The sequence below is a fragment of the Varanus komodoensis genome, unplaced genomic scaffold (genome assembly GCF_004798865.1).
Source record: "Varanus komodoensis strain SLA01 unplaced genomic scaffold, ASM479886v1 scaffold7_3, whole genome shotgun sequence".
Taxonomy (NCBI): Eukaryota; Metazoa; Chordata; class Lepidosauria; order Squamata; family Varanidae; genus Varanus; species Varanus komodoensis.
In genome coordinates, this window is record NW_025336480.1 from 16,343,797 (window position 1) to 16,370,119 (window position 26,323).

The following is a 26,323-nucleotide window of genomic DNA, read 5'->3' on the forward strand; positions in this document are numbered from 1 at the left end:
CCATCCCTCTCCATCTTACTGTCTCTGGGAATGAGGACTTTCTGGAGCATCCTGGACCAGGGGCAATAATACAGAAGGGGGAGAGGGGGGGCAGTGCATGAAATGATTGAAAGCAAAAGGTCTTGGAGAAGGGGGCATAGAAGATGGTGTTGGGTGGGCTGTCAAAAAAGACAAGCCTCATGGCTGATTCTTAAGGTAGAGCTGAGGGTGGAGTGGGAAACAAGCAAACAAGCCTACAGGCATGGTCAGGAAGATGGAAAGCAAAGCCTGCTCATATATGAAAGCCAGTGTGGAATAGTGGTTAAGAGCACAGGACTGAGACTCAGGTGATCCGAGTTCTAGCCCACGCTTGGCCATGGCATGGAGCCAATTGGGTGACTTTGGGCCAGTCACAGACTTGCAGCCCAACCTACTTCACAGGACTTTTGTTGTGGGAATAAGATTGATAGGAAGAGAAGAAGAATGATGTAAACTGCTTTGAGTTTGTTATAGAAAAAGACGGGAAATAAATCTAATAAATACATACATATATACATACATAAATGCTTTATCTAGGAAAAAATACTTGGCAGAGGGGGTGCCTAATTGAGGTGTTTGTAGTTTCTTCACAAAGTCAAGCATCAGAACATTTTTAGTGAAGGAAGGCTGGGGGACAGGATTGGATGTGGGTACAGATGCTTTGATGTGGAGAAGAATTGTGGTGCAAAAAGGTGATTTCTATGAGAAGATTCATTCATTAAAAGGCAGCTTTGGCTGAGGGATGCAGGGGAAAAAAGGGGGAATGGAACAGAGAGAGAACACACCCAGGGACCTGTGAAGAGAAGGCAGGTGATGTAGGCAAGGAACAATGCCCTTGATTGAATTATGCAAGGACATGGGATATGCAGGAACGCTGGGAAGTTGGAGCAGGGAGGATGGAAACCACAATAACACAGAAACCACTTGATTATCTTTGGGTAAATCACAAAACCCAGAAACCATGGTAACCAGGCAGGGTCCCTTGCGACGTGCAAACCTGCCTGTTATGTCTAAAGGCCTAAAATGTGGTTATTAACTATGGTTAAAATGTATACTAGTAACCTTAAACTATGCTTTGAAATGATCCTGCCTGGCAAATCACATCAAGCTGGCATCTCAAAATAAGCACTGTGAGGGAGCATTTGAGGCTGAGGAAGATCCCACAGCACAAAGCATGGCGCCTTGTTTGACTGCGGCTGCAGACAAGAGGCAAGGAATAAGCGTGTGCCCCTCTGCTCCACAGACAGAAGCTGACTGACCTGGCAGCTCAATCCGACTTCATAACGGTAACAAGATAGCATCCTCTGCAACACTTGAGGCCAGCAGGAAGTGAAGTGTGAGTGTGCGTGTGTGTGTGCGCGCACGCGCACAGGATAAGCCAGGTAGCTCCCATCTCTATCCCCCAGGAGAGGCGCATGGCTGAGGGTTGCCAGTGCTGCCCCACATCACCTGCTCCCCAAGGGGGATTGCTCACTCTGCCTGACGGTAGGGCTTGCCCTGTGGTCAGGAAGGGGAAACTGAGAACACACAGGACAGGACAGCTTTCCCCAGCCTGGTGCACTCCAAATGCTTTTGCCTCCAGACCTGTGGGCACTAAGTCAGGAAAGGCTGAGATGGGAAATATCTCCACTACAAAATTGTAATCACAGTCCCATCACTTTAACTTCACATCACATCACAGTTTCTTCCAAGACCTCTGGGGGCTCTAGTAGTTTGATGGATCCTGAGGAAATAGGAAGTGCCCATTTAGCCCAGTATTGACTGCTTTCTCTGGCTGTAGTTCTCTGGGGTCCCAGACAAAGGGAAGTCTTTCCCATCACCTGCTAGCTTTTGAAGCCTCTATGTGGCTTTGCTCCATGAAATGTCCAAAAGATCCCTTCTTTCTTTCTCTAGACCCTAGGAATTTGGCCATGGAGAACTTGTAAAGTTGCAAGGTGTCCCAGTGCTTTGCAAGTTTCTTCATGGTCTAGTGTGTAGAGGTTTAAGTCTGTTTCCCAAGTAATTGCTGCGAAAGGAGACTGGGTTTGCTCCTTTGATTGTATTAGGTCTCTGAGGTGTGGTGGCACTACCAACATTCGGTGTGACATCACAGGCAAGTCCCAAGATCACCCAAAGGTGGAAACAAAGGTGGTGGTTACCCCAAGTTATGTCTGACAACCTGGACAAAGTAACTACTGGAGTCTGACTTCTAGACAGATCCCAGTGGAAGGTTCCTGCTTCAAGAGGTGCTGATAGTTTGAAACAATGACAATCCACAAGGTTTAAATTCTTCCAGACATTTTTACAAACCAGGCTTAATATGATCTTTCCTGCCCCAAATAAGATTTTCTTACTGCCTGTCTTTGCCAGGAAAGGCCAAAAAGATATGGTCAGATTTCTTCTTCTCTGTAGGGGCAGTTACAAGCATCCATTGGAGTCACATTATCAAAGTGTAGATAGCAGAAATTCACACTTCTTTTTGACTATCTACTGATTAAGTTGGTTGGTGCTTGCTCAAGCTTGTATATGATGTAAAAGCTGGTAGTACCAGTTTCTCATACATCCCTTTTTGGAGTTCTGCCACCAGATACCACATGGTCTGCTTCTTAGTTCTTGAATAAGAATTGCAGAAATTCTTTGTATATTCTCTATACTGGAAAGACCAGAATGTGCCAAGGCCATGTTTAAGGAATTTGTCTTAAATCCTTTCATTCAGGGCCAAACGAAATGTTCTTCAAATCACAAATAGAAGAGCTATGCATGATTGGCTTATTTATTTCAGGGTAAATGCATATGGTTCTAATTTAGATTAGGTCTGTGGCGCAGATCTGCTAATCATGATTTGAAAAACATTTGGATGGATGCTTATAAAATTAATGGATGCTTATGAGGTTATCTCCACCTGAACTTTTCCAGGGATTCTGGGAATCCAATTGGCTTGATCTTGCTAGTAGAGCAAGAAGGACTATCTTGGGTCAGACCATAGGTTCAGCATCTATTCCCTCAGTGGACAAGCAGATATGGCCCATGAGGATCCATGAGTGTGTTCCCCAGCAGCAGGTATTCAGAGAGATACTGCCTGCAACACAGGAGGTAATATTCAGCAATCATGACTGGTCGCCACTAACAGTCTTATCTTCCATGAACGTATATAATTTCCTTGTAAAGCTATCTAGATTTGTGGTCATCATTAAATTCTGTGGTAGAAAATTCCTTACTTTATATTCTATGTAAAGAAGGAATTCCTTTTATCTGTGCTGAAAACCCTAGCTTTCAGCTTCAGCACTGATAAATTAGAGATTAATTATCAATATTTGATTTCCAGACTTTAGTCCTCTGGGCAGAACCATTTTGTGGCAGTTTTCATGTTACAGCTTCTTACCCTTTAATGGGTGTACAGGACATTGCACATGGCATGTGCACATTGTTGAAGGCATAGCACAATTCATGAGCACATGAAGATTCCTTTTACAGTGTGATTTCATCAATGCACATGTGTCCATGCATTCTGATGCAACTGTGCAATCGTGTGTGTGTGTGTGTGTGTATTTGTGATTTGATATAAGCGATACGAATATACAGTAAGCTTGTTCACATCCACAACCAACAGAGGAGCAAGCAAGGAAAAAAGCAGTGGACAACCACAGCAGACTGCACACACACAAGTTTTGAAATTAATTAATGTGTATGCATGTGGAGTGAAATATGGAGCAGAACAAAATAGAATAGAGGTCATCCACTTGTCTGTAATTCAATGTTTGTACTGGAACTAGTAAATGATGCTTCTCTTTATTTTCCCTACATGCATTTTGTTTCATTCTGTGATTATCAAAGCAAGTTCTTCAAGGACATCCATGTTCCTGGGACTTAGTGGAATCTAGGCAAGGAGGCAAAAAATCTTGCAGGTTTAGAAAAAGAACTGGGAGGAAGAGGAGGGTTCATTTTTACACTGCTTACATGCAGCAGCATGGACAAACATGCCTGTCTCCAATTCTCCAGCGAAATCTGAAAATAGATGTTACTTCATATTCATTTGAAACAATTTTGCTCCATTTCAGAAACCTACCGGCCACCTCAGCATCTCCCCACCATCTTTTCCCTTGTGGCCTGGATGCTGCATATTTCTATATTTCAACTCCCCCAGCTCCCACTAATATAAGCCATATCTATTCCGGGTGGTCTATGATCCACAGGAGACACTATGAAATAAGGCAGCTGGGCAAGATTAAAGATGCATGCACAAGTAGGAATTTGCTTCTTATTAGAATGTTGAAGAGAGATTGTGATAGCAGGTAAAAGAGATTCATTAGATGAACCTCCTTTTTGGTGAAACTGTTTCTTCAAGACATTACAGAAATAATAGCCCACAACCTACAAGGGAAGAGGGACAGAATACTAACTCTAAATTAAGAGAAGAAAATATGTCTATGTATGACTTATGCAATCAATAAGGTGACAGTAATTTTTGCAGGGGAATCCAGGACAAAGGCTTGCACTAGTTTTCATTTCTCAGTGGACTGAATCTCCAGTATTGTGACCATAGCACTGAAGTGCCCACAGATGCCTGTTTTGGCATGTGCTAAGTTCTCTGCTCTCCTCATTTTTACATCTCCTTAAATATTTTAATTGCATTTTAATTAAAATATCTTTAAAACCGGAAGGCTAACATAGAGCAAAATGAACTGCTGTCTTCCAGCATCATATTAACTTCCAATGTCTATGTGGGCCCCAGACAGGAAAGAAAAACTGGTGGATGGTTGGAACTCAGAAAAAAAAAAGAATAAGGTAACATGGTGGTAGGGATTGTAGGGAAGGATTAGATGGTCTGGTAGGAAACATCTTGGGAAGCTACAGATGGCTATTTCATATTTGTATTAATTATTACATTCATATTCCGCTTTCCTTCATTGTGGAACTCAAGATGTCTGTGGTTCCCGGGTGAGCCATGCTCCAAGCACTGACCAGACCCAAACCTGCTTAGCTTCAGCATGGTGGTTGCCTTCAGACCATACCCTGCAACAAGGAGGGTGTTTTGCCCATGCTGTGCGTTTGCATGTATTTTGCATTTTTTGCCTGGATGGATATTTTGCCCATGTGTGTTTATGTTTCTCTGAGCATCACCAGTTTGCATTCTGTAAAATGGATATTTTGTTGTACTTTATGGATGAAAGTACATGACTTGGCATTTGGGGCTCAAACCCCATCTCTTATTTGTACCCAAGTTCTTGCCAACGTTCTTTTTCTCTGAGACTCATCAGTCCATCCTCATCTGTGAAATGGGTGATGGAGCAGAGAAGTGTGGATACTGTCAACATGCGAAATGTGCCTACCAATCCATAAAGGCTGAGGGTCCTTTATGGTAGCTGTTTACAGAAAGAGGAAGCTGAACCTTGGGGGAGGCAGCAGTTAGTGGGCATGGCAGCCATGACCTTGCACAAGGACAGGGGCACCTTCCTCTTTCAGGGGATACATACGGAGTCCTTCCAACTGCTCTTATGCTAATGCATGGGAGGTCTTAGGTCATTTCATTTTGAGAACTAAAGATGAGGTGGTACAAGGCAACAGTAAGGTATAAAGGGATAGTCAACTAATTTTTGGCAAGATTCCTTTGTATAACTCAGAGAACAGATCCAATCTTTGCTTTGGCATGGGCAGCTTTGCATGTAAGAGTCCAGACTGGAAATAAGATACTTTCCTTCTCCCTGTGAGTCTCTCACATATAAATAAATGTTTAATCTGATTTGGACTAAAGTTTTCAATCTAAAATAACTGCTCTACTCTCCCTGGAAGGAGATATTAAGTAAAGAGCATTCTTCAACCTGTTTAGAATCAGGACATGTGTGTGCAGGTACAATGTATACTCAGACCCAACAAATTGTGCTGCTGTTTTGTTGATGTACATCAAGATTTCCTATAGAAGAAAAGATGTGGTAATAAGTTTCTCATGGAAGGTACAAATCCGGCGAAAGGGCAACTGCCTGACCATGCTGCAGTGGCCAAACATGTCTGCTTATTTTTGAATGGACACTGACTTTTAGGCCTCGCCTGCATGGCAGCCTCCCAATGTCCTGTAAACCCAAGTTCTGTTCCAAGTAAATCAGTAGAAAATATTATTAAGGTGAGATTGTTCTTTGTGATTTCAAAATCTCCTTCTGTAAACCCTTTTAGTTTCAAAAGCGATTTGCTATGTGACACTGGGGGAACTGCTGTCCAAGAAATACAAACCCAGAGTCCCCTTCAGCTTGTGGAGCTAGCGGGAATGTGCTATGGATTCCAGCCATAGTTATTATATGTTCCTGTACTTTTTATTGTTACTTTCTAAATTTTGTGAACATGCATGAAAAGAATACTAACTCCATGTATAAACAGGAATTCCTCCCCCACCAATTTCCTGATAAAGATTGTTCTTTCCCTGCTGCTGCCAAATGGGGAATCCGCATGAGGCCCTCTGGGGGATGAACAAAGAGGCTCCTGGCCATCCCTAAAAGTGGGTATGGGATGCAGGCTATAGTCTGTGTATCCTTGCACTAAGGTTTGTAAAAGTCTGCCTTCTCCTGCTTCTACACAGAGTTTAACACAGGCAGGAGGCAGGCAGGGGACTGGAGCATGATACTTAACCTTGTCATGCCTCACCTTTCTAGCCAGCTCCTTTTGTTCCTACTCTCCACCCAGGTGTGGTCCTAGACCAATTTTTCGATCAGAAATGGACTATCACCATCCTAGTTCAAGTATTCACAATGAGTTCCTGGAACCTAGGAGGAGGTTTGCCATCAAGCGCCTACAGATTGTCTTTGAGACGACTCAGAAAAATAAAGAGTGTTCTTTTTTCACACTTACCTGCAGGTAATATTCAATGTATCCTTGGCATTGATCACATATTCCTCTTCTGTGATGCTGAGAATGGGCGGGGTCATAGAATAGCCACTTGTGAGGTCTAAGAAGAGACAAAAAACAAGTTCATATCCTGCCTAGGAGTTATTCTTTACTGCAACTGTTCTCTCAAGCACCTGTCATAACCTGAATTGGCTTGATATTTCATGGTTGCCTGTTTAAAACCGCTTGCAAATATGAGTAACAGCATATCAAGAGTCACTCCATGTGCTTTCATTTGCTGGTATAATGGAAAAGTGAGCAATCTGAAAAGGCCATCCTGGCAGTTTTCCAGCATCTCAGACATAGTTAATTCGGTTTATCATAATGTGTGTGTGGGTCAGTATTTTTGTTTCAGAGTTGAAAAAAAACTAAAACTGTTGCATATTTACCTATATCTGAGACATAACAAGACATATAAGGCAAGAAGCACCAGGTGTGTTGAATACAAAAATAACCATTACCAAATCCTTACTCACACACGTACTCTGATTCTGCAAGTGAGAAGGGGTTCTAGTTACTGCCAGCAGGGATTCTGACTGCTAGATGCACAATGGGAATGGGGCTGCTGATGAAAACTTCATCAGTTCTCCAAGGTTGCACTGGTCTTGCTCCAAAGTAACCCCCAAGATATTGGCTCCTACACTCTTTTCGCAGCAATCAGAGAACTGGTTGCTCAACCCCCCTCCTTTAATAGTCTATGTTCTCTTGACCCCCAGCTGTGAGCACATGGACAGAGAGGTTAGCTCTGTGCTGCAGAGCCTTGGGGTGTTCTTATGGGAGGTTGCACAGTTTTGTGTCATTTTACTCAGATCTTTTTTACACGATGCATTCTGTGTGTTTGTTATTCCTTACTCACAATTGTTTAGGGTTCTTTAGATGATGATGTGATCGTTCCGCTTCACATCTGTTTTTAAGAGCATTTCTCTTGCTCTTAAAGAGAGGTGAAAATTAAACATAATTTCTGGAAGTGGGAAAAGTGTTTTCTTACTTGTGTCCCTGCGTTATTCCACTATTGCACAATGCCACCTAGAGATTATGTAGCAGAAAAGCAGAAAAGGGAAAGTTCTTTGTGTAAAACTGAGTTTTCAGTTTTGCAATTAAACTAAAAGTTAGATACAGCTCTACACTGAGAAGAGCTCTCAGTGCAGTTCTTGTTCTGAAGTTGTGCATTTCCAGGTATTTTTGTCCTGGAAATGCACAATTGTTCTTCAGCCATTTCTTTATTGCACATTGTTTCCTCCTAACCTAGAAGCAGAAGCCTCAGTGAGGCTTAGCAATTCGGCAGGTGCCTGTAACCAATGCTTATGCTCTTTATGTAAGATATGGAAACAGCAGCAGTCTCTGTCCTTCTGGCAAAGGGCCTCTTGCAAACTATCCATTCATTCTCACATGCATTCACATAATTTAAGGTTCTAATGGTCCAAAATAAATGTATACAGAAGAATGAAGGACTTAATATAGTGTCTAAAAGAAACCCAAATCATCTAAGATATGTGCGGCAAAGAAAACACAGTGTAGAAGCAACTACATTAATATTCTAAAAATAATACAAAATATAAAGCCTGATAACAGAAACATACGTTATTTATCTTTGCATGGTATAAAGTCTGCTGTGGGGGTGGTTGAGAGATTAGCTTCTTTACTGGTTAGGAATATAGGAAGCTGCCTTATACTGCTTTGATCTATTTACCCCAGTACTGTTGACACTGACTGGCAGCAGTTCTTCAAGGTTCAGGAAGGATTATTTCGTAGCCCTACCTGGAGATGCCCAGGATTGAACCTGGGACCTTCTACTTACAAAGCAGGTGTCCTATACCTAAGCTATGGACCCTCTTTGCATATTCTATCACTACACTGCTGCCCTAAATTATTTTACTAGTGAGCCACAGAGGCAACACTTCACATCTAACCACTACACAATAAAATATGAGCAGGGGTGGCCAAGTCTTGGAAGGCTTAGCCCTTGGGGTGTAGGAAACAAAAGATATGAAAATTATGGGGAAAAAACCTCCTACAGTACTAGATTAAGCAACTTGGGGGGTATTTGGGCTTCTGAAATACATTTGGCATAGAGTTTTACATATCCTGGCTTGCAAATCACTTTCTTTATGAGTCTTATCACATTCTGGAATCTATTTATCATAGGACATCTCATAGTATGATACTGGTGAGGATCCCTTTGGCCTACAAGCTCATATGTTAAAAATCCTCAAAATATTGGGGCTTATTGAGATTTATTGTAAAAGCAAAAATCACAAAGGGAGGAAGTACTTTTTGTATTTACGTTTTCTCAACCAAAACTCACAGATTCCTATTTAGTATTTACATACTATTTGCATAGGAGAAAAATGTCAGTGCAGATTTAAATTTTAGAGGATTCAAGTATCAAGCACATTCTGACTCGTTTTAAAAATTATTTGAACATCTCTGTATATGCTACTTTACGTGTAAATCAGTATTTACTTTTCAGTCACACCATAGCCAGAAAAAGTTAATACATTTGCACTCTTTGCCCAGTACATGTTTATGTTTTCTAATAATGATGGGAAGCTAAGGGGAAGACAATGGAAACAAGAAACTGAAAACCCGTCAGCTTGAATTACAATCTGGAAAGCAGGTAAGAAATGCCAGAGAAGCAGAAAAAAAGTGCATTTAGAGAGCAGATTCCCCACATACTGCTGAGAAACATGTAAAGTCACATCTAGTTCATAAGAATGACCTGCCCAAAATGTAGCTCAGTGTAGACATCCTTGAGCCTTTTAATTGTTTTACACTTCCTTCCTGTTGAGAAATCATTCAGACAGCAGCCATTTGATTAGGTGTATCTATAGAAACTGGGTTCGCATCAGCCACCTCTCTTTTCTACCTCTGACAGACATGCTTGTCTCCCAAGCCCCAACCATGCTTTTCCTGTAGTACTGGCTGAAGTAACAGCAGTAATAACAGCAGTGGCAGCCGCCACAACAGCGACATGGAATGACTGGATGGAGTCAAGCCCCCTAGACTCTTCCTGAAGTTTTTTTTCCACTTTGCTTGTAGCATTTAGCATCATGATTTCCAAAGTGTGAAGTAGAATTCCCTAAAGAGGAAAGAAACAAACGACACCAACCTTTCTCTATGCTACAGACTGAAATTTCTCTGCTATACTGGAGCCAAATATTAGGACATGTTCTGATTGCTGCAATTTAGGAGATTGGATGATGATTGACAAGGGCCAACACAGAACAATGGAAGTGATATGTAGCATGCTAGTTTCCCACAGTGAATGTGGGTTTGTCCATAGAGGCCAAATGGCCTGAGAATGTACTATGCTGTTCTTTTGTTAAAGCTAAGCACATCTCTATCTAATCAGTGCTGATAGGTGTGAGCTTAGGTGGACTCCGGGAGATGGTGGAGGACAGGAAGGCCTGGAGGAGTGTTGTCCATGGAGTCGCGATGGGTCGGACACGACTTTGTGACTAACAACAACAACAAGAAGAAGAAGAAGAGGAGACTACCTAGACCTAGCTGGTCAGAACAACAGAAGATGCTCTGAGTGTCAGTGCAATATAGATGTAATCACAGCTAAAATATGATAAAACATTTGGATATTTTCCTGGATGCTTATCACACTCCCAGCTGTGTTCTGCACCACCAAAACTGGAACATAGGAAACTACTATGTGGGCATGCCCTTAGGTTTACACTGTTGACCTCTTGATTAAACAGAATTCCAAAAAGTAGAGACAGACAAGTTCAGACAAGACAGACCAGACTGGTTTCCTATGACAGACATCACAGCTGAGCATGGGACCAGGCCAGAAGCAACAATGATGAGGGAGAGGTATCCTTTGAATCAGACTTTGATTGGAATGTGAGAGGCAGGAACATTCTGTTCTAACTAGGTAAAGGTTGGTTAACTTGTTCCTATTGAATCTCATTTTATTGCTTTCAGTCCAGTGTTCAAGTTTATCAAGATTCCCCTAGATCTTCATTCTGTCTTCTAGGGTGTTTGCTATTCCACCCAGTTTTGTATTGTTTGCAAATCTGATCATTGTTCCTTCTACTTCCTCACCTAAATCATTAATAAAAATGTTGAAGAGCACTGGGCCTAGGACTGAATCCTGCAGCACCCCACTAGTTACCTCCATCCAGTTTGACAAGGAGTCATTGATATGCACTCTTTAGCAGTAAATTTTGGATGTACTTAATAGTTTTTCTATGTAGTCCAGTTTTTGCCAATTTGCTAATCAGAAAGTTGTGTGGCAGTATGTCAAAAGCTTTGCTAAAGTCTAGGTAGATTATATCCACAGTGTTCCCTCTGTCCATTTGGGAGGTTACCCAGTCAAAAGCTGAGATTAAATTAGTCTGACAGGATTTATTTTTGAAAGATCCATGTTGGCTTTTATTAATCACTGCTTCTTCTTTAAGATGCTTGCAGACTGATTTTTTAAATAATTTGCTCTAGAATTTTTCCAGGAATTGCTGTCAGACTAACTGGTCTGTATTTGCTTGGTTTGTCTCCCCCCCACCCTCTTTTTTTTGAATATGGGGACAACATTAGCCTTTCTCCAGTCATCTGACACTTCTCCAAGATTTATCGAAGAAAACAGACAGTGGTTCTGAGAGTTCCTCCGCTAGCTCTTTTATGGTGCTGGCCCTGGAAATTTGAACATGTTTATTCCATCTAGATATTCCTTGACCATGGTCAGTCTTGGGCTGCCATTTCTCACTTTTAGCTTGTACTTCCTCTTTGTTGTATATGTTCTTGTGGGAGGAGTCTGAAGCAAAGTAGGAACTGAGCATCTCTGCCTTTTCCTTCTTGTCTGGTAATCCACTTTAAGTAGCTGGACACCTTTCTTTTTCATATGTCTTTTGTTTTGGATGTATCTGAAGGAGGCTTTCTTGTTGTTCTTAGCATCCCTTGCTAGTCTCACTTCATTTCCTGCTTTAGCCTTCCTGACTGTCACAGCAATTTCTTGCTATTTGTTTATATTCTTCCTTTGTGACCTGGCCCTGCTTCCACCTTCTGTACATGTTCTTTTTTTTTCCTTTTCAGGTTATCACTAGACTTTTTGTGGAGCCACATGGACTTCCCCTGTTGTTTTCCACACTTTTTTCTTCATCATTTGGATGTGGCAAAGAAAGCCACATCCAAATCTAGTCCTTGATACTGCAGTGATACTGCAGGTCCTTGACCTGCAAGATTAAATGCTAAAAGGCTATGAAACAGAATGCACCACGATGCAGATCAGACAAAGGCAAAAATTCTGGCTCCCAGCATCCAAAGGATCTATCCTGCCCACCAAGCTGAGGTTGCACACTCCTTGCTCCTATATAATCTAAGGCCTGAGCACACAAACTAAGTCCTCCTAGACTTGGGAACAGGGGTTCCTAGTTCAAGCCCCAAAGTTGGAACAGCGCATGCAAGTTGAAAACCTGTGGGAGAGGCACACATGGAAAGGGTTAAGTATCATTTTCTTACTGAAACTATCACTTAACAAGTGTTAGATGAAAAAGAGAGAAAAACTTTTGGATGTTGAACAAAAAATACATCCTGTGGTTATGAAAATAAATGAAAGCATTTTTCTGAAATCCCTTGAAAATATAATAATTTGAAACAAAAAGTATTTTTGATCCATCCTGAATACAAATCTGTATTTCAATTTATTGCTGGACATGTCTGCCTCTAGTACAAAACTCTGGTGTCCAGATGGCTGGGAACTTTTGATACAGAAATACGAGTCTTACGGTCCCTCAGTATATGCCTAACAAGGAAAGACTTGCAGCTAAACATGAAAGTAACTGAAGTGAGGATATGAGGAAGCATCTAAAGACTTAAGCATCCCAAACTGAAACATGAACTTACAAAAATTTAGAGTACTCTTTGTCTCTAACATGAGGCTGCAAGATTGGGTTATGGGCTGCCCAGAGAGCTTCAGCTATATGTTAGTACAGAAATGTAATAAAACATAAATAATAAAATATGGTTCCAATTCTAAACATACTCACTAGTAATAAAGTCCCAAGTGAAAACATTGGGGCACTTCTGAATAAACACACATAAGACAGCACTGACCATACATATGAATGTATATGTATATGCACACGTGTGTGCCACACTGAGGGAATGTATATGTCAAGACAATCAATTTTGATATAAATGCTCTCTAGGGACAAATATGTGATGATTTATGTCCTCATATTTAAGGTTCAACCCATTCCTTAACACACTGATGTACAGAACCTACAATTCTTCTACATGAGATATTTATTGTGCATTTGTTATGTCTTATGGTGGCTTAAGGTTTCTTTAAATGCGGTTTGTGACCTTTCCATTTTGCTTCTGATTTTTAACATCACTCGCCTGGTTTATTTCAAAGCTGGGAAAATGGTGTATTATTTCTGAAAGCAAAAGAAATCACATTTACCTACTTTAAAAAATTGTGTTATTCTGCTATCGCACAGTGCCACCCGGAAGTGATATAACCAAAAAGCTGAACCCAAAAAGCTGTACAGCAAAATTAACAGCCACATGTAGAAAAGCTCTAAATGTGAAACTGAGATGTAATACCCTTTCCATGTTTCTACTTTTCTCAGTGATGCTTGTAAAGATGAATGCTACACTAGCAAGATGTGGGTATCGCTTAGGAGACCATAGGCTGAGAAAATGCTTGTTTTCAAAGGTGGCATATACATTCTTAAATAAAGAAAACATTGATGTAAAGAACTGGTCTTCCCCTTTCCCAGCTGGATACAGAATTTAAAGTGAGATTGATGTGGTGATGGTACAGACTTTTTTCCACACTGGAATACCATTCCCTAATTTATTCTGTATACGGCCTTTACTGTGCTTTTCCTAAACTAAATTATAGGACAAGAATAGGAAGCCAGCTATTGCTCTTCTAAGGTAACAGCAATGCCTGCAAACAATGGTAGATGACTGAGATGGGTGCCTCTCCATTTTGTCAAGGAGAGACAATCAGATGACTGTGTACAGACTCTTGACAGACACAGAACTGGGTGGAGGATACAAGGAAGGATGCAAACTAACAAAAATGAAGCCATCTCTCTCAACTTTATGACCTGATAGGCAACAACACCATAGCAGAGTTGTAGGGTGGAGGGGAGAAAAAATGTGCAGGTTTAGTTTTTGGGATTCCTGCAGATGTATCCTGTTTGACACTCTCCACAAGTACAACAGGAAAAGGAAGAAACCTTCTACTGGAATACACCACAAGTTGCATTGGGGATGAAGGTGGGGGGGGGGATGGGGAGGACGACAGAAATGTCTGTCACACTGACCAGTCAGCAAGGTACCATCCTTCCCATTTACAAAAATTCCTCAATTCTTCCTTGCAAGCAGCAAAGGGGTTTTTTAAAGGACCATAGTAATGACTTTTTATTCAGGATTTTTATTTTAATTATAAAATAATCCCAACACAATGTCTAGGTTCTCCCTCCAGGTCAGGAGTGGACAACTTGGTCTACAATTCCCATCATATCTCAGCATGAGCTGGTGCAGGCTGATGGAAGGCGTAGGCCAAAACATTTGAATGGCCACCAACCCATCTTTGAATTAATCTGAAAAAGCACTTGCATTTACAGTTATTCAGAGCTGACATGTAGACAGTGTTCCAATTCAGACATCTCTTTCCTGGACCAACACGCCAAGCAATAAACCTGAACACTCCCTTCTCCTCTTCTCCTCATCTCACATACCTAGGTTTGAAATATGCCTTCTACTTTGTTAAGCTGCAGTCTGCCATAAATCAAGACTGTGAAATTGGTTTGAGTGCTCCCTACGGCTTCGATCTCTTGGTTGGAAACCACACCAAGAAGTCTCTCAAGCAGCCAGGCTTTCAAGATCAAAAGAAGAGGGGTTGGAGATAGGCGATTCTCACTCATTCCCACTCTGTTGTATTTCTTTAAGACTTTCATCCCAGCATGGCTCCGCTATCAGAAGTGAGCTAACTTGTGTGTGGGGGAGGTCTTAAAGCAGTGGAGCACATGGCACAAGATTAGGGAATGGCAGGTTTCACTTGTGTCTCCCATGTACTCCCTTTAGCGTTAAAAATTAACCCCCTATTCCCATTCATTGCCAGATCAGCAGGCACAGAGCAAACACATGCACACGTGGCTTAGAGTATTCCATGTGTTGCTGTAATGCAATCTGGGGAGCAGCAGTTTTAAAGCACTCACATTTTTTTCTAGGAAGTTAAAACACCACTGAATTCAAGTGAGGGAAAGTCAGCTAAATGACCAAGGTTCAATTAGGAAGTAAAGGAGTGAACATGTACAGAACATTTTAATGGGACATTTGTAAGAATTCCATTCCTCTATATGGCTCTTTACAAATTCCCCTCAATATGTACATTTAACACATTTGAAACATTGTTGAAACATTTGGCATTTTTAAGATGCACTGTGTACATGTTTCTATCTTATCTATAATAATTTTTAGTTTGAAGAAAACTTTGGAACAGTCCAAAGAGACACATAGTCTTCTGAAAGGTGGACAGTGCTCCTGGTATTATTAATTAGTGCATTTTAAAAGTACCGTTTGAAAAAGGCGATTCATACTGGAAGTATTCTAGAGAACTATCTAAAATACATCTTCTTGAACCACTTTTCATTTTAATATGAAAGTCTGTATTTCAAAGACATAAGATTACTATAAAATTGAGTATTCTCTATTTAGAGGTCACATGTAAATGCTGAATTATACCTCGTATATTTTCAGATTCATGTAGTTTTCCACTTATTTGTATTTCTTTGTTACAAACTTGTTATTTCTGATTTCGTTATACCAAGTGCCTCTGCCTCTTCTGTAACATCTGAGGTAAATTTCATCATGATGTCTGTTAGTACAATGATGTGACACTGAAAGCTGACAATACCAAAAGTAACAGTCATTGATACTGAGGTCTGTAAAGCTAAAGTGTAAAATAAAAAAGGGGGAGGATAAAGTGAGAAATCAATTCTATTGTATCCTGTATGCCAGCACAATTTAGAATTATTGTTTATAATTTACAGAACAATGTTTATGTGCAAAATACTTTTATCTCAGACATCTTCACAATTATTAAAATTTTACAACAGCAAATTGAAGCAGGATCAAGTCTCCCATAAATTAACTCAGATCTTCCACATTCAAACACATTATCCAAGACAGGAACATGCTAACTCCCTGCTTCAGTGACAGACAATCCTTTTAATGAGGAGAGGGGCGGAAACATGCAGGTCATTTGGCAAGTGGCAGATGGCACTTTAGCAGTCTTCCAATATCACAGGTAGCCATTTTGCAGTTACTTTCCAAAGGGCCCACGTTTGTGATTTTAGCTTCTATACTGAGATAATAAGACAGGATTTCACTTTCAAATATCTTTGATTGATTGACTGATTTCTATACCACCTGTAGCTGAAGCTCTTTGGATAAAAACTTTTAAGAATTAAAAATCAATGTAAAGTAATATAAAAGAACATTAAAAGACAATTTGAAAAAGAACCCAGCAAGAGTTTAAAAAAAAAGATACCTGGCTAATCATATCTGGCTGCAAAATGACCAGGGAGATCTTTAAAGGCCTCCACGAAGACAGCTGTCTTAACCTGGCACAGAAAAGATGGAAAATTTGGTGCTAGGCTGGCTACAGTGGGGGGCTTGTCCCAAAGATGGGGGAGCACCACAGAAAAGGCCCTTCCCTAGTTCCCACCCTTTCAGTCTCTCAAGGGGCTGGCACCTGCAGGAAGGCAGCAAAGCACAGTGTCCAGGTAGATCAGGGTTGGGAGAGGCGTCCAACAGGCATTGCGGTCCCAAATACAATGCACCCCCATATCCTCTTTTTACCTTCATTCCCACTTGCCCCAAATCACCCCTTTCTTTTACATAGGATCTTTCTAAAGCTGAGTTCTCACTGGTGCCTGTAAAGCACAACTTGCCTCTCCTGCCTGTTGATTTTGGCAATGAGATCTGTTCTGACTGATGCACAGATGGTTTGTGTCTCTAGTAAAATCCCAAGGTGTGAGGGGAGACCCTTCTCTCAGGACATCAGGCTTGCTTTCCCCAAGATTTATATCCTGTCACATTCACACTTCGGGTCTTTCTTCAGTTCCCTAGAAGAGTGGGCTCCTGAGCATATGAGATGACATGTGTTAACATACAATGATCATGTGTGCCTATAAAGAGTGCTAGCCAGGCACTGTGTCTCATATGTGCATATATTATCCTAATATGCACACAGCTGACAAGGGGAAAGAATTAGTATAATTAAAAAGGCATGCTGCAACTTCAGTTAATATTTGCTTTTTCAAGATGGTTTCCAAGAGAGTTGGCAGCAGGCTATTAAAATAAACAGTACTGGACTGATGGGATGTTGAAAAAGGAAGCAGGATTCCACAGGCACTTACACCTTGTCTATTTCTGGAAAACTTTACTTCCTATTGGTTTTCCTATCCCGAACCTTTCATTTTATAGTTCTAAAGGGATAAGCTGCAAACAAGGGACTTCATCCAGACTGAACTTATCATCTGTCATTGCTGAAACAAACTTGTCACCAAGCCTCTTGTAGTCTTTGAGATTGCTGATTCAGGCATATAATGTGCAGTGACTATATCCTTATTGGCAAGTTTGAGATGTAATTCCCAGTTTGTCCATTCCTCTTTTTTCCTGATATGTCTATTTTAGTTAATCTCACTAAAACAGCATTTAATCATGTTTGCAGCATATCTCAGAAAAAAGTCCTTGGTGCACTGACAGATTGCTAAAACTGTGCCTGGTGGTCCATGCACCAGTGCTTCACTGCAGTTGCTATGTTGTTCTGCATAATTTGCTCTTGCTAAAACAAAGGAACAAAACAAGCACACAAAGAGCCCCACCTATATTTTTAAGCTATTGGAAAACAGTGAATACTAAGGTCTGAGTTTTAGAAATGCAAATCAGATACTCAAACTATAAGACACAAAAAGAATACATTGCAGGTCTTTTGGGTTAATCTTCTGGCTGGGGCTCTAGTTCTTTTGAAACACAGTCACATTTACACACACACACACCATGCAACCTGACTACTCTAATGTATCAAATGGAAAGAGAAGGAAAACTGAAAAACCCACTGCATTTTAAAATTATTTTTGAGAAGTCTCCTGATCAGTGCTCCATTATAGGTTAGCTCCATTTTTTGGTTTGTAGATGAGTAGAAGAGAATGTGGAGATCATCGATTTATCAGCTTCTTGGGAACGAACCTCTACATTTTGTCCATTGGCCATAGGGTTAATGCTATGAGTGAAATTTTTGAAGAACCATAACCTTCCCCCCTCCCCCAGTGCGTTTCCGGTTTTGATGATAGAGGTGAGGTCAAGATATACAGCAAACAGTAAACTTCTTAAGTATACTAAAAATTAAGGATGCAATCCTATGCATGGTTAGATTTTATAGCTGAGGAGAACAGAAAACCAGTGTGGCATAGCGATTAGAGTATTGCACTCTGGGAGCCCTAGATTCTAGTCCGCCTTCAGCTATGGGTCTCTGTGGGTGACTCTGGGCCAATCACAGACTACCAGTCTAAACTACCACACAGGGTTGTTGTTGTTGTGAGGATAAATGGAAAGAAGAGGACTCTTGTATACCACCTTGCGTTTCTTGCAAGAGGAAGAAAGGTGGGGTATAAATGTCATATAATAATGATGATGATGATGATGATGATGATGAATACAAATCCCAACATGGCAGATCTTTTCTTCTTTAACATAGGTAAATCACAAGGAAGTATTCTATCTTCAGACAATATGTTTCAGTTACTCATAATAATTAAAGATATTTCTGAAAAAAATAGATATAATTTAAAGCACTATGGAGGAGAGTGGGATGCCTTTCTCTGCCCTTCTAAACTGGCACTCACAGTTCTCTGCCCACATTAATCTGATTCCTTGGGTTTACTATAGAACATAGAGTTAACATGATACAGGGAGAGAATGGCAAAATAACCCTGTTTTAAAGAATAGATTGGCTAAGGCAAATTTTTTTGTTTTAAAATAGTCCCTTTTTGCCAGCATTATTTTGTACTACCTTTTGGCAAGAAACTTCCATTTTATCTCTTCTAAAAGGTGTTATTTTCCAGATCTCCCTCTCCAGCGACACCACTGAATTTCAGCAGCAAATTCAGAAACAGTGCAGGCAGGTGTGTGGCCTCCAACTCTGGATGCTGTCCACCCTTCATGTGGAGGCTACAATTTTCTACTGGACACTGTGTCCTATCCTGTCTTTGTTTCAAAGAGGCATAATGTGTTCCTAGTGCTACAAGGCACACGTGCTTGTTAGAAGTAGGGGCTTGAGGAAAACACAGACTGGCAATCAACTGCATTGGATAACAAGGGTGTGTCCAAACTGACAGCAAATACATAATCTGCTGCAGAAAATTATACAACGAGCTTGTCCAATGTATTGTGGTCTGTGATTGTTTGTACTCTACCTGTTGTGGAAAAATCTCTGTACCACAACTGAGCATTAGGTACCAACTGAAGTGTAGATAAAAAACACTCCGTTACAGAGATGACCCAAACGTACTTGGCAATCTTGCATGCTGGCAGTTCACTATAACGGGCTTGACAAGATGTCTCACTGCACTCTTTCGGGGCATTGTTCACCTCTCCTTTATAACTGCAGTTCTTCTGCTTTTCCTTACAGGATGGTAAATGTATACCTTTCTGTGTTCACTTGCCAGCCACAGTGTTCATACCCTTGACTAGCTAGATAATATCTGCTGATGTCCAGACTCCTCCCACTCCTCCTCTGGTTGTTGTAGGGGCATCTTATTTGACCTCTCTGGCACTAATCCCCTTTCACACTACTACAAGGTGCAGGACACAGTGATCTTCCTGTTTTGCAACCTGAGAAGATCACTGAAGAAAGGTGGGAGGTGAGTAGAATTTCAAAGGTGAGGATGGAATGCTTAAGACCTTTCAGACACATTTTTGAAAGTCCTGCCAGCAGGAAATCCTCTCCTGCATCCTGCTCATCATTAGCTCCCAGAATGCTCTGGCATTCTTTGCATTTCCCTCCCTTTCCCTTAGAGAAATTGTCAGACTTGCTGATTAACAAGGGTTCTTCCCAGCAAAGTACTCAGTTGACACTCTGTCCTTTTTGCTGATTTCCTCTGTAGTCTGAAAAACAACCAAAACAGCCAGTTGCGTTTGACATAGGGTTAGAAGAACAAACCCTTTCTTAATTATTCTTCAAGCCCACATGAGCCCTTGCTTGAAAAAGTACCAGGTTCACAACATGGAGTTTCTCCTGGACTTGGCACTCTCTATGGAGGTGCAGGTGGCATCGGAGGCCCGACATGCCTTTTCTCTGCCTAGACTGGTTGACCAGCTGCAACTCGAAGCAAAGAAAACCTTATTTCTGCCTGCTTTTAAGTAATATGTGTTCTGTTGATGTGAACTATGCCAGAGCTTGTTCTGAAAGAAGCCTGTAAATCCTAAAATAATAAACATTTCATATTTATAATCTATTCAGTTAATAAATTGATGAAAATAATTTGTTTTATCACCAGTGCCTTCAATCAGTGTTTACTGAGATAGATATGTGAAGCTTTTAAAAATAAAAACAACTGAATGTCAATAGCTTATTTGCTTACCTCACAGTATTCTGCTTAACTCCATGTAACTTCCCCCTTTCCTCTTATTGTCAAAAATTTCTAATTAATTGGTCTCACATCCCACTCATGTACCATTTCTGATGTCTTCCACATTACCTTTCTCCCTTTTCTCAGAATCTTTCCTTTTTATACATGTTCATGATTCAGACAGAATGTTAAGCTAAACCATAGCTGATGATGATGATATTTCTATACTGTCCAACAGCCAAAGCTCTCTAGGCAGTTTACAACCACACATTAAAAATACAGTACAAAATATTACCAACTGTATAAAACATCATACAAAGTTCACCATCCAAAATTTAAAACTAGTATCAATGCATATAAAAATACAACAGCTGAAAACAAATAAATCTTAAGACCTGTTTCAAGCAATTTCAAATTTAAATTGAAGTGTTAAATGCACAAGCCGCCTCCTACCTTCCCTTCTATGCTGCTCCTATTTCCAATTAACCAAACTGGAAACTGTGGCTAATTTCAACTATGGTTTATTTAAACAAGTCAGAATTATAAATCAGTTTAGCGAGCGTTTTTGTTTAAATCAAATTTGAAACACTCCTTGGCCTAATTTGAATGTATCAATAAACACACTGGTCAGCTGAGGGTGGAAACAAAAGCTTCTAAGGACCTAGTAAGAGCCATGAAGGAAGAGGAGGAGAGGGCAGCGGGGAAATGCATGAGCCCAAAGCTCATTCAAGTAGTACTAAACCACAGGGGTCATGATTTTTTATAAAGAAAGACAAAAACATGACATTTAAAAATTCTTTGTATAAACTTTTATTGCCAAATCTCCCATTCTAGCCACCATAAGAGCACCATAAACAAGTGTTTAATTTATTGCCATTTATTGCTCATACACGAAGCCTTTTTTTATACACAAATAAACCGAGCCACTTACAAGCAGCTTCCAAGTACTCGTCAACATAGTCCTACACAGAAGAGACTCATTGAAATGAGTGGGAATTGTGTCATGATTAACTTAAATCCTATTCATTTCGATAGGTCCACTTGACATAGGACTAATATGATGAGATACCAGCTCTCTGTCTATTATTCTACATGGCTGTGCAGCATGTTTGAATTCATCTGCTCTTGTAAGGTCTCAGTTACTTGTAGCTAGATTCTAATTCATGTCTCATCCATAGGCAGTTGGTGGGGCAGTGTAGGACGTTTTACAAAAGAGACGAATATCAGTTACATGATGTATGGTCTTTAAACTGTCCCATGTTCTGAGTCTCAGTTAGCAGAGGGTGGGGGAGAGAGTAGAAAGCACCAGGTGGTGTTATTTTTTGTTTTTTGAGAAGGGGAATCAAATCTATTAAAAAAAACAAAAGCAACGGAAATGGCATTTCCCCTCTCAATCCTCTGCCTCCCCCTTGTTTGCCTTCAAGTTGATCTCTGAGCATTTCCAGATATTAGTGAATAAGTTGGCAGCAAACTCCATGTCTAGACGGCCTTTTGGGTTAGTTCCTTGTGTCAACAAGAGCAGAGGTTATTGCTGACTAGTGATGTCAGCACCAGAAGAGTCAGGGCAAGGCCACAGACTTTGCTTCCTTGGCTCTGAGCTTGTGTGTTCCTCTGCTTCTCCTTCACAAATGCAGTAGCTGGAGCGGTGCTTCTATCCTGTCCTGCACCCAATCAATTGGTGTTACAAGCACAGAGTCAATCCTGGCAGAGGAAAAACAATTATCTTCTAATGGTAATGTTTGCAATTGCTCTCAAGCACTTGCACAAATGCAGCATGGTCCAGATTTATTAATAGGGGCAAATAAAGGGTCAAATCAATACAGCACTTCACGAACACACACACCATCACTTTTCCAGCTTCCAGTATCATTTTCCAAAGAACCAGCTGCTATTATAAACCTATAATGATCTATATCATTTGGGCTATACATGCACTAAGCTAAAGTAAAATGCAAGGCACGTTCTCAGTGCATTCTCGATGCTCTGAGCCTGCTTTCACAACTCAATTGTCAAGCAATCATACCAACAGACAAATACATCAACAAATTGAGCCCATGTTCTTTTATCCTCCTCACCCACCTCATTTCTGCTGCCTCCTTCACCTGCCCACTGCTGCTTCCACCTCTGCATTTAGCTGCAAACAGTTAACAATACATCCCCTGGGCAGTTTTCCGTCTCAGGTACTCAGGAACCAGTGCTTTCAATATCAGTTGTGAGGAAGAGGCATTGGTAGCAACTGAGGGAATGTGGAGTAGGGGAAAGATGGGTTTGAAAAGGGCTCAATTTGTTTGTTTACTTATTTGATTTATATCCCACTTTTTTCTTACATTGAACTCAAAAGGGCTTACATCATTCTCCTCTCCCTGCTCTCAACCTTATCCCCACAACCACAAGCCTGTGAAGTAGATTGGGCTGACAGTCTGTGACTGGCCCAAAGTCACCCAGTTCACTCCATGGTCAAGCAGGGACTAGAACCCAGATCACCTAAGTCCCAGTCCCACTTTCTTAACCACTGCACCACATGACAGCAACATCCTCCTGACTGCTCTGCCATGGTCCTGAGGTGGGTTCCTCTTTCCGCCTCCCAAGTGTGGCTGCTCTTGCCAAAGGACGCTATGGTGTTTCCATTCCAACATAGTTAAATGGTTATCCTTTCCATGGATGACTGGAAAAGCCACAGTGAATCATGGAAACTTTGGAACAAAACATGGGTTCTCTTTGAGGTTTCAGAAAACTAATCCTACCACACAGGAATTATGGAACAGGGTCCAGATGATGCAACAGACTCTTAAAGGTAAGATTTTATCTGGCTTCTTGTTTTAGGTGAATATGTCTTATGTATCTCTATGATCTGAAAGGTTAGACAGGGTTGACCTCTTGATGGTGTCTCCTTGTGTCAGAAACAAATATGGGGAGCCAGATCCTGTCTTGACTCCCCAACTCTGAGGTTTGCTTCCACTGAAAAACTTTCTGAGGTGTAAAACATTTTATTGTGGATGGAAAATAACACAGCATTTCTGTGTGTAATTTAAATAACAAAAAAAATTGCAAATGAAGAATAACAAATATAATTCTGTAATTAATACACCTTATAAATATACAGTAAATTGTAAGCCATCCTGAGATCTTCTATAATAGGACGGCATACAAAATCTTTTAATCAATCAATCAATCAGAGTTAGAGAACCATCTCAGCTCCATGGTCATATCTGTCATAGGAGATACTCTCTTACTTCTTTTCCCCGTCTGCCTGGATCTGGATTCTTTCTCTTCTTAGGGAGTAAACCACCTTTGCAATAAGAGTGGGAACATTTTTCCAGTATACTAAATACACATGTAAACAAGTAAATTCACACCATGAACAGAAGCAGAATTCACACTATGTGTTATTTTGATAGGATCAATGCTAATATCCTCCCATTTTTCACATGAGGGCACCAAGCAATAACCCATGTGTGCTCCACATGGGGTTAATTTTAAGTCTTCAATCACTGTCTTGCTCCTGTCTCCTACAAGATTAATTGCATGATTTCAGCCAATGCCCTCTCCCTTAGAAATGTACAGCTAATCACAACTATTTTTAGTTACATTTTTGCTATAATTTACAAGGTGTTGACTGTAACATGGGTACATCTGCCCACCTATCCAGAATTAATCACCCTGTGACTTAGTCCAGAAATTTTATTTATCCCAAGTGGGGATAAATAAAATAAATAAAGAATTAGTTTATGTCTTCCAACCTATCCCACATGATGGTAATTAAATGGTTAGACTCCCAGGCCTACCCTAAGATGATTCATAACATTGAACAATGTCTGCTCCTTTCCCAGTTATGATCTACTATAGTATATGATAGTTTTAAGATAAATTGCTGCTATTAATTTGAAGTTTTAAGAAAAATTAACTGGAATCTTATAAGCCTATTTGTTATCGCAATAATTCTGAGGGTTTGCAATGAAGATTAGAGATTATCTCAGCTAAGCAACACCTAGAAATAATTTGTTATATGAAGAACCAAAATTGCTTGAATAAACTAATAAAGGAAAACACATGTTGTGGTGGAACTTCAAAACACCTACTAGTCATAAGTTGTAAGCAGCTACAACCTTCACTCCCTGTTCAGGAAGTCTAGAATGCAAATTTTGATTATTGAAATTTAGTCTTCTTTTACAGCAGATGTTAATGAATAAACTTTGATGACAGAAAGTAGAAAAATTATAAATTGTTTTCAAAAGGTGTATTTCTCACTGGGACAGTAAATCTGTGTTTACTAGCTGAGGCTGCAGTTCAGACTATAGACTATTCTCTACCATGATTCCGTAGTCCTCTATACAAAACAATATTGATCTCTAAAGAAATATAGCTGTCATTTTGTACTGCCTTCTCTCTGATGTGCTTGCTTTCTATGTGGGGGGGGGATTACCTTGTATGTAGGAGTGTTCAGTCATGTGTGTCCTGCCTACACTGTGCAGAGTATTGGCTAAGATGCAGATTTACCCCCACATTAAGAACTAGGCCACAGAAACAAACAGCTATCAAGGTAAGCTATCAAGAAAATGAACTGGACACTATTCAGGGATAAAAGAGGCAGCAGGAAAAGTGTCACAAAGGACTATGGGAGAGAAGCTAGAATATTCAGCAACTTGCAGTTGAGTAACATAAATTATTACTTGCATAACCTTATCATCAGCGTGCACCATGCTTTACAGAATAACTGATACAACAATGACAAGTGCTGTCCCAAGGAGCTTTCAGTAGTGAGGTAGACAACAGAAAGAGTGGAAGACAAGGATCATCATAATGGATGAGCAAATGCAGAATGTGTATATAGTTTTATTTTGAAGTATCTGGAAGAAGAATATGGGACCAAGTAACTAGTCTAAAAGAAGTCCTATGCTACTGTAATTTCATGGGAGCCCAAACAGATGTAAACATTTAAGATTTGGCAGGGTAGACACAGCATCCTAAAGCAGGGTTCCCCAAGGTTTGTCATGAATAAACTTTTCTAAGATAAGGAAAATAAAAGACAAGGACAGTCCGCTTGGGAGAAGAGGATGACAGCTGTTCAGACAGAAGTGACAGAAGAGGAAGACATAGGTTGTGCTGGTTTTAAGAGAAGAAAAGAAGGTGAATCATAGATGCTAAATTTCACATTCATAATTGAAACAATTGACAGCTTCATTGGCCTTCAGGATCTTTTTGAGAGCAGCCACGCTGCACAGAAAGCATACAAGATGTACTGACTGGGATGTAAACAGGAGGAGGACACTACTGCTTAAATCCAGTACCAACTTACTTGGAAATAAGCCCCAATGAATTCTACAGGGTTTACTTTGAGTAAACATGTGCCAAAGCGTGTTCTGCATTAAGCTGGCCAAGATAAGTGAAAAGAATCGCTTACTGGAATTGTGTATCTCACATTTCTCAAACCTACCAATTTCTCAAGTCTTTTCAGGGAGGCCAACATCCCACCAGAAAAGCTGTAAAACTATTGGTTGCATATAGCTACTAGAACAAGAGGGTAACATTTGGCCTCGGCAATGAATACTGTTGTGGGGAAGAGGGGGATATTTTAATGCTGTACAAGAAACTGTCACAGAACTGCTAGATCATAATCACTGATGCCAAGACGCCAAGATACTCTTGTTTTATGAAGCTGGAATATTTTGAAATATGATATAATAACACAGGAGATCTGGCAACTCTAAATTGTTCCTTGAGACAACATTATTATAGTTGGAAAGAGTGACCTGAATCAGCTTGCATGTTTAGGTTCCTTAAAACTACAACAAAAAAACTCATGGGACCATCTAGGGAGATCAACAGAATTGAAAAAACCTTGTTGGTGCCAAGTG

At 40.4% G+C, this 26,323-nt stretch overlaps 1 protein-coding gene across 2 annotated transcripts in view; it reads right to left on the reverse strand.

Moving 5' to 3' along the window:
- FLT4 (fms related receptor tyrosine kinase 4) overlaps window positions 1–26,323 on the reverse strand; it is a 120,720-nt gene that overhangs the window by 70,157 nt on the left and 24,240 nt on the right. For both annotated transcript variants that reach the window (XM_044454113.1, XM_044454112.1), the window contains exon 2: window positions 6,835–6,931. In XM_044454113.1, coding sequence (XP_044310048.1) covers window positions 6,835–6,931 — 97 coding nt within the window. The remainder of the gene's footprint in view (window positions 1–6,834; window positions 6,932–26,323) is intronic.